General features: G+C 53.3%; 2 protein-coding genes across 11 annotated transcripts in view; one reads left to right on the top strand and one right to left on the bottom strand.

Moving 5' to 3' along the window:
* Positions 1-14362, bottom strand: part of SLC25A35 (solute carrier family 25 member 35) — a 22509-nt gene extending 8147 nt beyond the window's left edge. For 3 of the 9 annotated variants that reach the window (XR_638890.3, XR_638888.3, XR_638889.3), the window contains exons 1-4: positions 12793-14362; positions 11226-11291; positions 10037-10189; positions 9543-9677 (exon numbers count right to left, since the gene is read on the bottom strand). Coding sequence is in view for 6 of the 9 variants with exons in the window: in XM_003912305.4 (XP_003912354.1) it covers positions 9205-9378; positions 9543-9677; positions 10037-10189; positions 11226-11291; positions 12793-13167 (903 nt within the window). In the remaining 3 variants the exon portion in view is untranslated. Of the gene's footprint in view, positions 1-8766; positions 9379-9542; positions 9678-10036; positions 10190-11225; positions 11292-12792 lie in introns of those variants that run through there. The other 6 variants (XM_009189632.4, XM_009189635.4, XM_003912305.4 and 3 more) reach the window with 5 other exon arrangements.
* On the top strand, positions 7169-8793 carry RANGRF (RAN guanine nucleotide release factor). 2 transcript variants are annotated; one of them, XM_003912308.3, is made up of 5 exons: positions 7169-7573; positions 7664-7780; positions 7966-8122; positions 8211-8296; positions 8519-8793. In XM_003912308.3, the coding sequence occupies exons 1-5, from the start codon at positions 7497-7499 to the stop codon at positions 8640-8642; spliced, it is 561 nt and encodes a 186-aa protein (XP_003912357.1). In that variant the 5' UTR covers positions 7169-7496; the 3' UTR covers positions 8643-8793. The 2 variants fall into 2 exon arrangements, with proteins under 2 accessions (XP_003912357.1, XP_009187901.1); XM_009189637.3 differs by lacking the exon at positions 8211-8296 and having other exon boundaries at positions 8519-8787.
* Positions 14363-14691: the final 329 nt, after the last annotated feature.

Here is a 14691-nt window from a genome sequence, read left to right on the forward strand (position 1 = left end):
TATGGTGAAACCCCGTTTCTACTAAAAATACAAAAATTAGCTGGGTGTGGTTGTGCGCGCCTATAATCCCAGCTACTCAGGAGTCTGAGGCAGGAGAATTGCTTGAACCTAGAAGCCAGAGGTTGCAGTGAGCTGAGATCATACCACTGCACTCCAGCCTGGGCCACAGAATGAGACTGTCTCGGGGGGGGAAAAAAATGAATCACCACAAACTGGGTGTTGGGGAAGACAGATGGGGAGAGAGGAGCCGGTGATGATGCCCATGCTTCTTGCCTGAACCACTGTGTAGATAATGTCATTACCTGTGATAGGGACATGTCTGGGGGGAAGATGATGTGCTTTGCTTACGATGTGTTCAGTTTGAAATGTCAATGAGACATGTAGGTGGGGGTATCTAGGAGGTGGTCAGAAGAGATCCGGGATGGAGATGAATATTTGGGAAGCACTGGAATGTGGATGGGTAAGGTTATCTAGGAGGAGTGTGCAGGGCCTGGTAACCCAGCATTGAAGGGGTTGACAGAAAAAGAGGAAGCTGGCCGGGCGTGGTGGCTCACGCCTGTAATCCCAGCACTTTGGGAAGCCAAGGCCGGCGGATCACGAGGTCAGGAAATTGAGACCATCCTAGCTAACATGGTGAGACCCCATCTCTACTAAAAATACAAAAAATTAGCTGGGCGACATGGCGGGCGCCAGTAGTCCCAGCTACTCCGGAGGCTGAGGCAGGAGAATGACGTTAACCTGGGAGGCAGAGCTTGCAGGGAGCCAAGATCACGCCACTGCACTCCAGCCTGGGTGACAGAGTGAGACTCCGTCTCAAAAAAAAAAAAAAGAAAAGAAAAAGAGGAAGCTGAGAAGGAATGGCCACGACTAACCCAACAGTCTAACCAGTTGAGCGACTTCCCACTGCCGGTGGATCCAAGGCAGCAGAAGGGATAGGAAGCAGGCCTGTTCACCACAACTCCTCTCTCCCCTAGATCATTGCCAAATGCAGTACAACGGCCCTCCCCACTCCCAAAGATTTCACTTGTGGAAAGTTATAGGGAAGTGACTTTGGCTAAATCAAGCAGATGGAAAGAGCTGTACAGGTATGGTGGCTCACGCCTGTAATCCCAGCACTTTGGGAGGCCGAGGCGGGTGGATCACCTGAGGCCGGGAGTTTGAGACCAGCCTGAGCAACATGGCGAAACCCTGTCTCTACTAAAAACATAAAAACACGAAATTATCCGGGCGTGGTGGCGCATGCCTGTAATCCCAGCTACTCAGGAAGGTTGAGGCAGAATCACTTGAACCCGGGAGGCAGAGGTTGCGGTGAGCCGAGATGGAGCCATTGCACTCCAGCCTGAGCAACAAGAGTGAAACTCCGTCTCAGAAAAAAAAAAAAAAAAGAAAGAAAGAAAAGAGTTAAATTATGTGGTGCTTTGGAGGCTGGGACTACATGGACTCTTAAGAGGGATGGCACCTTCTAAGAGGTTCCAAAGGAAGAAACAACGGGCACCTCCACTGGGTTTCAGACACAGAGATCCCGGCCTGGGTTGTCGTGGAGGATGAAGCTGCTCCATCTTGGATGCTGATCCGCCGTGTTGTCCTCTGGTTAACCCCTGTTCTGGAATGCCTCTAAGATTGCCACTTCATCTACTGTGACCTTCAATCCTGCTCTTAGGTAGATTCACATAGCATTCTGCGCCTTTCCCTGAGGTGTTGATGTCAGTGGTACCACGCATTTTTTTTTTTTTTTTTTTTGAGACGGAGTCTTGCTCTGTCACCCAGGCTGGAGTGCAGTGGCCGGATCTCAGCTCACTGCAAGCTCCGCCTCCCGGGTTCCCGCCATTCTCCTGCCTCAGCCTCCCGAGTAGCTGGGACTACAGGCGCCCGCCACCTCGCCCGGCTAGTTTTTTGTATTTTTTAGTAGAGACGGGGTTTCGCCGTGTTAGCCAGGATGGTCTCGAACTCCTGACCTTGTGATCCGCCCGTCTCGGCCTCCCAAAGTGCTGGGATTACAGGCTTGAGCCACCGCGCCCGGCGGTACCACGCATTTCTACTGAGGCATGTATACCTTTCCCGTCAGGTATATCAGCCCTGGGACTCGGGGGTAACTGGCTAATGGCCGCCTGGCTTCTGTTTCTAAGTCACTATTAAATGTTTCTTTCTGATAAACTGGATACATCAGTCTCTCTTTTTGTTGTTGTTGTTTGTTTTTGAGATGGAATCTTGCTCTGTCACCCATGTTGGAGTGTAGTGGCGCTATCTCAGCTCACTGCCACCTCTGCCTCCTGGGTTCAAGTGATTCTTCTGTCTCATGAGTGCTGGGATTACAGGCGTAAGCCACTGTGCCTGGCTCATCTTTATTTTCAATATGCATAATATTTTGAGACAGGGTCTCCCTCTGTCACCCAGGCTAGAGTGCAGTGGTATCTCAGCTCACCGCAGCTTCAACCTCCCGGCTCAAGCCGTCCTCCCACCTCAGCCTCCCAAGTAGCTGATACCACAGGTATGTACCACTATGCCTGACTTTTTTTTTTTTTTTTGAGATAGGGTCTCCCTCTGCCACCCAGGCTGGAGTGCAGTGGCATGATGTCGACTCACTGCAGCCTCAAGCTCCCAGGCTGAATCAATCCTCCCACCTTAGCCTCCCCAGTAGCTGGGAGGTGCGAGTCACTACGCCCAGCTAATTTTTGTATTTTTTTGGTAGAGATGGGGTTCTGCCATGTTGCCCAGCCTGGTCTCGAACTCCTAGGTTCAAGCAATCCTCCCTCCTGGGCCTCCCACAGTGTCGGGTGTTTTCAGTAACCTTTTAACTGAAATTTAGCATTTCCTTTCACTGTGAATTTAGGTAATGAACCACAGTAGTATTAGCAGTATCTGCGGTTTCATCTCAATAGCAGTTACAGATGTGCTTACTTTAGAATGGTTGTGGATCTCTTGAACCATAATTTGTGTGCATCACCAGTTTTTCATTACATTTATTAGGGCTGCTGCTAGATCTAGTTAATATGATAACCAAGAAGTAGACTTGTACTCTATCAAATATCTGGGTTTAATTTTCTTTATTTTTTGAGAAAGAGTCTGGCTCTGCCAACCAGGCTGGAGTGCAATGGCGTGATCTTGGCTCATTACAACTTCCGCCTCCCAGGCTCAAGTCATCCTCCCACCTTGGCCTCCCAAGTAGCTGGCACTACAGGCATATGACACCACGCCCAGTTAATTTTTTTTTTTTTTGTAATAGAGACAGAGTCTCACTTTGTTGTCCAGGCTGGTCTCAAACTCCTGAGCTCAAGCAATCTGCCCACCTAGGCCTCCCAAAGTGCTAGGATTACAGGCGTTAGCCACAGCACCTGGCCCATGCCTGTAATCTCTTTAAGAGGCCAAGGTGGGAGGATGGCTTGAGCCCAGGAGGTTGAGGCTGCAGCTAGCTGTTATCGTGCCACTGCACTCCAGCCTGGGTGACAGAATAAGACCCTGTCTCAAAAAAACAGAAAAAATAACAATAACAATAACATTACATTGAATAGGGGATCATGGGCTTCACAAAACTGCCAAAGCAGTCTGCAGTAGAAAAAAAGACGAAAACCTGTGCTTAATAGAAATATTCATTGCCCTAACTCTTCTCAAAGGGATGCCTGACTTTGGGTGTGGTGGTGTCTCTCTGATTTGAGTCCATCTCTTGGTGCCCTAAAGGGGAGAGTCTCTGGGACTCTTGTCCCCAAAGCAAACAGCTGCATCAACTGCATGCAGGGCACTGGATAAGGGAATGTCCCAGGTGTAGAGAATCAATCAGTTGCAGGCCTACTTGCAACCAGTGGGCTAAGAGCCAGCCACACCCTCACATTCTCCTGAGAAAAGTGGCTGCTGGCCATCTCTGTACTGAGATTTGTCCCCTGACACTCATCATCCTAGCCACAGCCAGCTGGACCAGAGATCTCTCTTGTATTTGGGTGGTGGCCCGAGGAGTGGCCAGGCGGGAGAGCCTGCCAAATAGGTACTTGCAGATTGAATGACAACAAATCGACCCAGTTAGATCCTGTCCCTTGGGAAGCTGGGATTTGAACACTTGAGGGAGTCGAGAGGTGGCAGGGCCAGCAGAAGTGACAGGCACACACACACACACACACACACACAAAAAAAAAAAAAGAGGTGAAGGGAGAAGGGGAAGTGGAGCCAAGCTTGGAGATTTGCCAAGTGAGGGTAGCCTTCTACCCCATTCATCCAGAGAAGGTTTGGCTGAGCACCCCCCAAGAGCCCACAGAATTGTGGAGGGCCGGGGGTCCCCAGCTGCACAGGGCTCATGGCAGAACATGAGACATGCAGACACCCAAAATGAGGAAGCTGGGGGGGCTTTTTCTCAGCCTTCCTGACCTAGCGTGACCTCCTCTGGGCCCATGTAATAGGCCTCCACACCCCCTTATGCCTGGTGCAGGCACCCTGTTAACTTCTATGTCCTTGTAGGTCCGTTTCCAAGGACTCTATCTGCTTGACTGCTCCCAAAGCAGCCAGAGCCAGTAATGCCCCTGGTGGGGAACAGGGCTGGAGAGCAGGCTGGCACAAAGCAGGAGGAGGGGACAGAGAGGTCTGTCACTCATCCCAGAGAAGCATCATGGGGTGGACTCCTCTGACCTGGCTCCTTTGGTTTCCCACGGCTGGGCTCCTTCTCTCCCTCTGGAGCCTGTACCGTCCCCGCTCTCTCAAATTCCTCATACAGCAAACTTATTCCACTCTCTTTACCCAGAAATAGGTCAGACTCAACTACATCCATATCTCATTTCTTCCTAACAGCGTTTTGTTTCATTTTTTAGATGGAGTCTTGCTCTGTTTTCCAGGCTGGAGTACAGTGACACAATCTTGGTTCACCGCAGCCTCCACCTCCTGGCTTCAAGCAATTCTCCTGCCTTAGCGTCACTAGTAACTGGGATTACAGGCGCCTGCCACCACGCTCGGCTAATTTTTGTGTTTTTAGTAGAGATGGGGTTTCATCATGTTGGCCAGGCTAGTCTCGAACTCCTGATCTCATGATCCACCCCACCTTGGCCTCCCACTGTGCTGGGATTACAGGCGTGAGCCACGGTGCCCGGTCCCCCTACAGCATTTTAAAGATGAAATGAGACTCAGAGAGGAGTCTGATGGCTGTAGTAAGGAATGAGGAGTCAAGCTCCTTAGTGTGTGCTACAAAAACCCTGCACACCTGACCATGTTCGCAGCTCCCTGCCACCCATTCCCATCCTACCCTCTCTTGCCAAACGGATACACTTGCTTTCCCCAAAACATGCCCTCTGATCTCCAAGTTTTTGCTCCTGATGTTCCCCCAGCTAGAATACCCCTAGGATGTCCTACTGAATTGTGAGTCAACCTTTAAGACTCAAAGTGTGGGCCAGGCATGGTGGCTCATCACTTTGAGTCTTATCACTCAATCTCATCACTTTGGGAGGCTCAGGCAGGAGGATCACTTGAGACCAGAAGTCCGAGACCAGCCTGGGCAACACAGTGGGACTCCATTTCTTAAAAAAAAAAAAAAAAAATACAAAAATTACCCGAGCATGGTGGTGCGTGCCTGTAGTCCCAGCTACTCAGGAGGCTGAGGCAGGAGGATGGCTTGAGCCCACAAGGTTGAGGCTGTAGTGAGCTATGATTGCACCACCACTACAGTCGAGCCTTGGCAACAGTGAGACCACCTCTCAAAAAAAAAAAAAAAAAAAAAGACTCCAAGTGTGCTCCACTGTTCCTTTTACACTTTCAGTGAGGCATCAGGGGCTGTGTCCTAAATGTATCTCCAGCCCTTCACATAGGGCCTGGCAAGGTAAGAGACCAATAAATGCGCACCGTTTGGCTTCATTTCACTAAATCATTAGCGTCCAGAGGTATGGTCAGCACTTGGAACCCTGTGGAATGGCCTCAAGATCAGAATCCTCTTGCCCAATTCTTGGCTGGGAAGCAGGTGACATCTAGAATCCATGAAGGTATGGGTGATCTCCTGGGTTCTGGACATTTGCACTGAGTTTATTCAATCACTCAACAATATATATTAGGTCTGGGCTGAGCACGGTGTCTCACACCTGTAGTAATCCCAGCACTTTGGGAGGCCGAGGCAGGTGGATCACCTGAGGTTGGAAGTTCGAGACTAGCCTAACCAACATGGAAAAACCCCGTTTCTACTAAAAATACAAAATTAGCTCGGCGTGGTGGTGCATGCCTGTAATCCAGCTACTCAGGAGGTTGGGGCAGGAGAATCACTTGAACCCAGGAGGCGGAAGTTGCAGTGAGCCAAGATCATGCCATTGCACTCCAGCCTGGGCAACAAGAGCGAAACTCCATCTCAAAAACAAAACAAAACAAAACAAACCAATATATATTAGGTCTGTTATGCTCTAAACACTGTGCCAGGTGCTGGGGATCAAAGATGAATAGAGAAATGAACTGGAAGGATAGAGTGAAGCTAAAACTTAAAGAACACAACAAATCTGTAAAAGACAAACAAAAGAGGGTTTAATCTGTGCTTCTGTCCAGGTGTGCCGAGCTGGGGGTGGGGTTGCTCCTGCACAAGAGCATTCCTAAAGCAAAGATTTGAGGGGAATTAGATTTCTAATACCCAGGTTGGGTCTCACTTTCAGGAAGGTGTGAGACCTGAATCCTAAGCTGGACTCATTGTTTCCCTAATTCCCAGCATCGGATCTGTAAATTAGCGGTCTGGGTGGTAGCCGATTCGTCGTTCAGAGGCTCAGAACACCGTGAAACTATGCTTTCCTGACTCAAAAGACACAACCTTGACGTGGGCCCTTTGGACAAGCATCTGCCCCCCGCAGGAGGGTCTCAGGCGCAGGGTCCCCCCGCAGGAGGGTCTCAGGTCACACCTTCTCAGGAAGGTGTGACCACTTGAAAAGGAGGAGGCGGCCAGGCGCGGTGGCTCTCGCCTGTAATTCCAGCACTTAGGGAAGCCGAGGCGGGGGGATCGCTTGAGCCCAGGAGTTTGAGACCAGCTTAGGCAAGATAGGGAGACACCCCCCCCACCCCGCCCTGTCTCTACAAATAATTAAAAATTTAGCCGGGTGTGGTGGCGGGAGCAGGAGCCACTCGGGAGGCTGAGGCAGGAGTATCGCTGGAGTCCTGGAGGTGGAGACTGCAGTGAGCCGTGATTGCGCCACTGCATTTCAGCCTGGGCGACAGAGCGAGACCCGTCAATCAATCAATCAATCAAGGGGAGGCTGGCGGGAGCATGCTTGTGACCACTCAGGGCGACACAGACCCTAACCACAAGCCAGACCCCACCGTCCCGCCCGGCGCCCTTCTAAGAGCGCAGCTTCCGGAGCAACGCCGCTGACCCCCGCCCCCAGGGCCTTGGCGCCGATTGGCCAGCGATAACGCGGGGCGGAACCAAATCTTAAAGGATCCGGGAGCTAAGCTAGACCCGGGTGGTGGTGGCAGCTGCGAAACCCAGGGAGCCGATGCCACGTGACCCAATGTGGGCTTCTTTTAAACCTTTCTAATGTCCATAACCCAGCCTCAGGCCCATGGAGCCCATGAGAGACTGCCCGCTGTTCGGGGGCGCCTTTTCCGCCATCCTCCCCACGGGGGCCATTGACGTAAGGTGAGAAGGCCGGGGCGCCCAGGGGCGGCTGACTGGGTGGGTTGTGGGAAGAGACTGGGGTCAACCAGGGTCTACCTCGCCTCACTCCAGCGACCTCCGACCGGTCCCCGACAATCAAGAAGTTTTCTGCCATCCCGTGACGGACCAGAGCCTGATCGTGGAACTTCTCGAGCTGCAGGCCCACGTGCAGGGCGAAGCGGCTGCGCGGTGAGGGAAGGGCCCCGGGCTGGCCAATGGCAGGGGCGGGGCCGGGGCAGGGGGCGGGACCCGCGGCCGACGGTTAATCTGGGCGGTGAGAACACTCAGGGGTCGGGAGCCAGGCGTGCAACTTAAAGATGCTCCCGGGGAGGCGGCCAGAGATGTCCCTTCCTGACCCCGCTTCCCTACTCCAGGTACCACTTTGAGGATGTTGGTGGCGTGCAGGGGGCTAGGGCTGTCCACGTGGAGTCTGTTCAGCCTCTCAGTTTGGAGAACCTGGCCCTGAGGGGCTGCTGTCAAGAAGCCTGGGGCCTCTCTGGCAAGCAGCAGATAGCTAAGGAAAACCAGCAGGTGAGGGCCCGAGAGTGTGCAATGTCCTGGAAGGGCGGTAGCGGGGGCGCAGAGATCCAGATAAGCATCCTGACTCTGATCCCCTTAGGTAGCAAAGGATGTGACACTTCATCAGGCCTTGCTGAGGCTGCCCCAGTACCAGACTGATCTCTTGCTCACCTTCAATCAGCCCCCGTAAGGAGGAAGGAACGGGCGGGTATCTCATGACTGGGTTCCCAGGAGAATCGGGCTGGGAGGGACAGAACAGGGAGACTCACTGGTGGGATCCTCCCAGGAAGCAGGAGTGGGCCAGAGGTTTGGGGTAACTGATACCCAGGTCCTCTGGAACCGGAATTGGCAATTTCCAAACCTCAGGCCTGGATGATGTTCTCTCTCCATCTGTTTCCCCACCCCAAGCCCTGACAACAGGTCATCTCTTGGCCCTGAAAATCTGTCACCTCCACCCTGGAGCCTGGGTGACTTTGAACAGCTGGTGACCAGTCTGACCCTTCATGATCCCAACATCTTTGGTCCCCAGTGAAGGTGCTGAAGCACTGCATGATGTTGCTGAGAACTTGGGGACTCGGTTCTGTGAGGGGGAAAAGAGGTTGAAAAGAGAGTTTCCTCTCATTTCTTCCCTGTGCATAAACATAAGACAATCCCTCTTCAGAATAAACTTGCTTTATCATCAATATAATCTCTGTGCCTTTGAATCTAACAAGATGCCTGGGTCCCAGACACCTGGGAATTGGGTCTCCCAATTCCCTTTGGTTTTGGAGGGAGGAGTTTAAAGCTGTTCTTGGGAGCAGGAGGGACTCAAGGGTGGCAGTGGTGAGAGGGAGGAAATACACTTTGGGATGACTGGTTCAGTCCTGAGAGAGGGGTGTGAATTACCCAGGGAATGGGTAGGGAAGGTTTAAAGCAACACCCAAGGAAAGAAGGGAAACTCTTGTAGTGATTCAACCCTGAGAACAGATAGGGAGTGGGGTTGGCTGTCCCCCATGGATGGATGAAAGGTCACCTATCAGTAGTCACCAGGACATAGTGGTGGAGGCACAAATGGCCAAGGAGTGCTCATTTGGTGGAGTCTGGGAGAAAGACTGTTATTTAGTGTATGTGTAGTAGAGGGAGCGCAGCTGGTCCCAGAAGAAGAGGGAGAGGATGGTGTGGGGGCCGAGGCGGAAGTAGGAGGCACCTATACCCTTGTACATGCCAAAAATGCCCTCGGTCCGAGCTGTCTGCAGCAGAGCATCCAGTATCCCCCGGTACATGAGGCCCTGAGAGCATGTCAGAGAGGGAGGGAGAGCACAGAGAAGGAGTTTGTCAGAGCCCACCAGGGGCAGCTCCTCCACAGGCTGCATTTCAGGCTATCCCACCTGCACCCACAATCTGCCTCCCCGAACCCCTGCTTCCCTGCCTGCATCCCAGAGCACTTCCTTACCTTGCCCTGTGCATCTGTGGGCTGGTTGTAGAGCCTTGTGCAGGCCACATCAAAGGGTGCCATGGCCAAGACCACTGCAATGCCACTCACCATGGCAGCCACCAGAGCCAACTTCCAGCTCTCAGGAGGAAAGATCTAAGGGGGTAGAGAGGAAGAGCACTGTCAACCCGCCAGCCATTCCACCCCAAGGACAGGACAGTCCCTGCCCTGGGGACACAGATGCTGGTAACTCGGGGAGCTTCCACTGCACCAGTTTTAACAGTGCAAAAACACTGAGGAGGAGGAAGGCCAGGGTACCCTGAAGGCTCAGGTACCCTTTCTGGGAGGAAGTGACAAGAGAACTGTGGGAAGGGTCTAAAGAGTCAGTGACCTCCAAGCCCTCCTGCCACTCCCTCACCTTTGAATGTTGGGCACCATCCCCTCCAGGGCCCAGTGCAGCTTGCCCTCCCCTTCCCCCCTTCCCGAAACAGACCCACCCATTTCCCAGGCAGTACCTCCCACTGGCTCAGGAGGTCCTTGGTGGATGAGAAGGTGCACAGCTGGGTGGAGGAACCGACGATAACTCGGGGCAGGCCGCCCAGAGCCCCACGCCATAACCCCACCAGACCATGTTTCTGGCCAATCTCGGTTAGCGCCTGAAACATGCCCTAGTGTGGGGAAGACCAGGGGGTGGGGTTCAGACAGCCAAGCATCAGGGGCTGCCATCCTAACACTGCCAAGGATGGGTGCTTAATAGGAACCTGTCGTCCAGACAACCAGTTCAATGTGGGCTTAGAGCCAGAATGGGGGCCCTTGGTTGTCTAGCCACCCCATTGTTCCCTCCCTGGGCACCCAAGAACTGGGGCGGGATGCATGGAAGTGAGGGCATTCACTGGTCAGGAGAAACAGGGGCAGAAAATTAGAGGAACTGGAATACATATTGGAAAGAGGCGTTGGGCGTGGTGGCTCACGCCTGTAATCCTAGCACTTTGGGAGGCCAAGGTGGGTGGATCACCTGAGGTCAGGAGTTTGAGACTAGCCTGGCCAACGTGGTGAAACCCCATCTCTATTAAAAATACAAAAATTGCCAGGTGCAGCGGCTCACGCCTGTAATCCCAGCACTTTGGGAGGCCAAGGCGGGCGGATCATGAGTTCAGGAGTTCGAGACCAGCCTGACCAACATGGTGAAACCCCGTCTCTACTAAAAATACAAAAATTAGCTGGACGTGGTGGCACATGGCTGTAATCCCAGCTACTCAACAGGCTGCAGCAGGATAATCACTTGAACCCGGCAGGCCGAGGTTGCAGTGAGTGGAGGCTGTGGCACTGTACTCCAGCCTGGGCAACAGAGCGAGACTCTGTCTCAACAAAACAAAACAAAACAAAATTTAGCTGGGTGTGGTGGTGCACGCCTGTAGTCCCAGCTACTTGGGAGGCTGAGGCAGGAGAATCGCTTGAACCCGGGAGGCGGAGGTTGCAGGGAGCTGAGATCGTGCCACTGCACTTCAGCCTGGGCAACAGAGCGAGACTCCGTCTAAAAAAAAAAAAAAAAAAAAAAAGGAAAGAGGGTCTGGGTAGACTCCAGGGGCAAAATGGGACAGAACCAATGGGTTGAGCTGGGATTGGAGCTGTTGGGTACAGGCAGAAAGCTAGGGGAAAAGAGAAAGGATGATCAGGGACTTTGGCAGACTTGGGAACTCTCACCTGATGCTTATACTGGTGCCCTACAGCAATTTCTGAGGCTGCCTGTGCTTGCAGATGTGTCTTCACCTGTGAACAAGAGAATATCATAGCCTACGGCCCAGTGGCTGTCCTCCTACCTCAGAACCAAATGTCTGACCCCCTCACATTTCCTCTAGGGTGTTCAGCAATGAATATCCTCTTATTCTGATAATTATTGTTGTTCCTACTTAACAAATTGGTTAACAAAAAGACTCTGTCTCTAGGCTCCAGCTGCGGAGGGATGGATCTCCCAGCACTGTAAGACACCACACCCCCTTCATATCCTTCTCCCCTTGGGGCTAGCAATTGGGGGTGGAGTGGTTGGAGAATGGCAACATTTCCTAAGGCATGTTAGGCGAGACCTGGGTGTCCAGCCTGTCATGCCAGCTCCCATTCCCAGACCGGATCTCCAGCCACCACTTCTATCAGGCTCCCCATCAGACTCTAGGCAAAACTTGCTCTCTAGCCCCCACTCCCCATAAAAGTATCTAGTCGATTTTGGAGAGACCACTGTCCCTGAAACTCAAACCGTGAGAATGGGACCAGACTGCCTCTGCTACAGGATGTACTACTTCCCAGTCTCTTTTGCTCTTAGGAGCACTAAGCAGGGCCTAGTCCTAGCAATAAACAGCTGTGTGACCTTGAGTGGATCACTTCCCCTCTCTGGGCCTCAGGCTCTTGACCCTTCACCTATACCAGATAACTCAAAGGGGCAGAGATTGTTAATTCTGTAATGCCCAGGATCTTCCTGATCCCTACACTCTCTGACGTATGCTAAATTCCTTATCCTCCCCTTCACAAGTCCAACCTATAAAAACAATGCTACCAAATGCTTACTTTCTGCCAGGATTCGCACTAATGCTTCCATGTCTACCGCATTTGTCTCCCTCCATCCTCCCAATAATCACACAAAGGCCACTACAATTATTACCATTTTACAGATGTGGCAACTGAAGCTCACCAACTAGCAATTTTCAAAGCCAGGACTTTAGTTCCAGAAAGGCTGATTCCAAAGCCCATAATCTCTTTTTTTTTTTTTTTTTTTTTTGAGACAGAGTCTTGCTCTGTCGTCCAGGCTAGAGTGTAGTGGCGTGATCTCGGCTCACTGCAAGCTCTGCCTCCCGGGTTCACACAATTCTCCTGCCTCAACCTCCTGAGTAGCTGGGACTACAGGGGCCTGCCACCACGTCTGGCTAATTTTTTGTATTTTTTTGTAGAGACGGGGTTTCACCGTGTTAGCCAGGACGGTCTGGATCTTCTGACCTCGTGATCTGCCCGCCTTGGCTTCCCAAAGTGCTGGGATCACAGGCATGAGCCACGGTGATCGGCTCCAAAGTCGATAATCTTAATCAATACATTCAATCGTGTCCATCAGATGGGTGTGTATAGGGCAGGTCAGAAGACTCCAAAGCCTACCAGCTCTTTCCCCATGCCTTTCCCTCCTTGCAGTGGGGTAGCACCCTGCCACCTATGCCCTTAGGAAAGACCAGGCTCCTATTCTACAACAAGGATCTGCCCTGAAGGTCCCAGGCAAGAATCCTCTTCTTACCATGTAGATGGGGCTCCCCAAGTAGGCTCCCATGATCCCAGCCATGGCCCCAGCCGCTGCGCTGCGGGCAGGACTGTGGGTGCCTTCGGCTGTGTGCAGGTAGCCCCCAGCCTCAGCCAGTCCATAGGTGCCCAGTCGGATGCCATTCATCAGGAACTGGTATAAGAGGGCGGGGGCCAGGCCTTTCTGCAAGGCAGCCAGGCCATCCACCCTGCCGATGGTGATGAATGCATGGAAGACATTTCGGTAGTGCCGCTGGTATGTGCCAGGGGCCTGCAGTTCTCCCTGCAACTGCATCCTGGTCTTCACCACCTCCAGGGGATTGGTGAATACACAGGCCCCACAGGCTGCCAGGCCACTCATCAAGAAGTCCATGGTGGGTAACTGTAGCAGGGACTGGCCCAAGAGTAAGAAAGTAAAAATGGGCGTCAGAAAGCGGGGTTGGAAGACAGGGGAAGGCCTGTTTCAGCAGTACAGGCTGCAGAAGGTAAGAATTTAGGTTTGCAGTCAAGGGTGTCAGGGTCAAATGTCAAGTGGTCAAATGGAAGTAGTCAGCCGGAATTTGGGAGTCAGGAGCTGGCAAGCAGAGAAGAGACAGAAATCTAGGAGAAGCTTATGGCAGAACCCTCTGAGGTCAAGGAGGGGCAAAAGACAGAAGGTGACAGGTGGGATGGCTCAGGATGGCGGGCGACGGGGGCAGGGGAGTAGAGGAGGGAACCGCGGAGTTGGGAGATGGAAGCCAGGCAGGCAGGAAAAAGAAAGCCAGCAGGTTAGAGAAGAAAAGGATCCGGGAGAAAAGCCGGTGATTTCCCCGAGCCAGCAACGAGATCTGGATCCGAGAAAGAAGTCAGGACCCAGGCAGCCGCCGGAGCTCGCAGCAGCTTCAACCCCGGGTACCCTGCGGAGGCCGGGCCGCCACTGGAGCGCTGGGTCAATGGGGAGCCTTCGAGAGCCGCCGAGGCCCGCAGCCAATCAGCGCCGAGCCGGCTCCGCGGCCAATGGGAGGAGCTCTCGGCGCTCCGGTCCCCGGAATCAGCCTGAGGCAGTTGGAATTAACTCTCCCGGCGCCACCAGCGCTTAGCAGCCGACTCCGGCTCCGGAAGGGAGGCCTGGGACGCGGAGGTTTTGTCATTGGCAGGAAAGAGACCTGGGTTCCCGATCGAACACAGAGGCCGAGCACAGCAGTTCCCTACTGGGGTGCTGGGACCGCCCCTTGGGTGGGCTGACGGCTCCCTTCTTTAGCTTCCTACCCCGGTTGTGACCGGGTGGGGTCACCTAAGTTCAGGTTCAGGCCATGCTTGGTGCCGGCGCCCGGAGAGCCCGGAAGCCGCGGACCGGCCTGAGCAAGGAGAGGGACACACCTGTGCTGCGGAGCCAGTCTCCCGAGGCTGCACCGGGTGGTGCAGCAGGTTCTAGCTCCCGGGCGGGGCTGGATGTGCCCGCGGCTGGCCGCGGGCGCCGAGGTTGGGAGGCCTGAAGGATGGAGGAAGGAACTTGGTTAAATCCTTAGGCTTTTTCTTTTCTTTTCTTTTTCTTTGAAACGGAGTCAAGCTCTGTCGCCCAGGCTGGAGTGCAGTGGCGAGATCTCAGCTCGCTGCAAGCTCCGCCTCCCAGGTTCACGCCATTCTCCTGCCTCAGGCTCCCTAGTAGCTGGGACTACAGGCGCCTGCCACCACGCCCGGCTAATTTTTTTGTATTTTTAGTAGAGACCACGTGTTAGACCAGGATGGTCTCGATCTCCTGACCTCATGATCCGCCCGCCTCGGCCTCCCAAAGCGTTGGGATTACAGGCGTGAGCCACCGCGCCCATCCGAGATTTCGTCATTGTTTTAAATCTTGAGTTCATGTTGGGTGCGGTGGTTCACCTGTAATTCCAGCACTTTGAGTGGCTGAGGCAGG

Source organism: Papio anubis, chromosome 17 (genome assembly GCF_008728515.1).
Source record: "Papio anubis isolate 15944 chromosome 17, Panubis1.0, whole genome shotgun sequence".
In the NCBI taxonomy this organism is placed as follows: domain Eukaryota; kingdom Metazoa; phylum Chordata; class Mammalia; order Primates; family Cercopithecidae; genus Papio; species Papio anubis.

What these genes read in the sequence shown, in the direction of transcription:
- RANGRF (XM_003912308.3), top strand. Translation starts at nt 7,497, where the DNA reads ATGGAGCCCATGAGAGACTGCCCGCTGTTCGGGGGCGCCTTTTCCGCC. An exon ending in CAGGGCGAAGCGGCTGCGCG is followed by an intron (nt 7,781 to 7,965) that starts GTGAGGGAAGGG and finishes TCCCTACTCCAG; the next exon opens with GTACCACTTTGAGGATGTTG. An exon ending in TAGCTAAGGAAAACCAGCAG is followed by an intron (nt 8,123 to 8,210) that starts GTGAGGGCCCGA and finishes TGATCCCCTTAG; the next exon opens with GTAGCAAAGGATGTGACACT.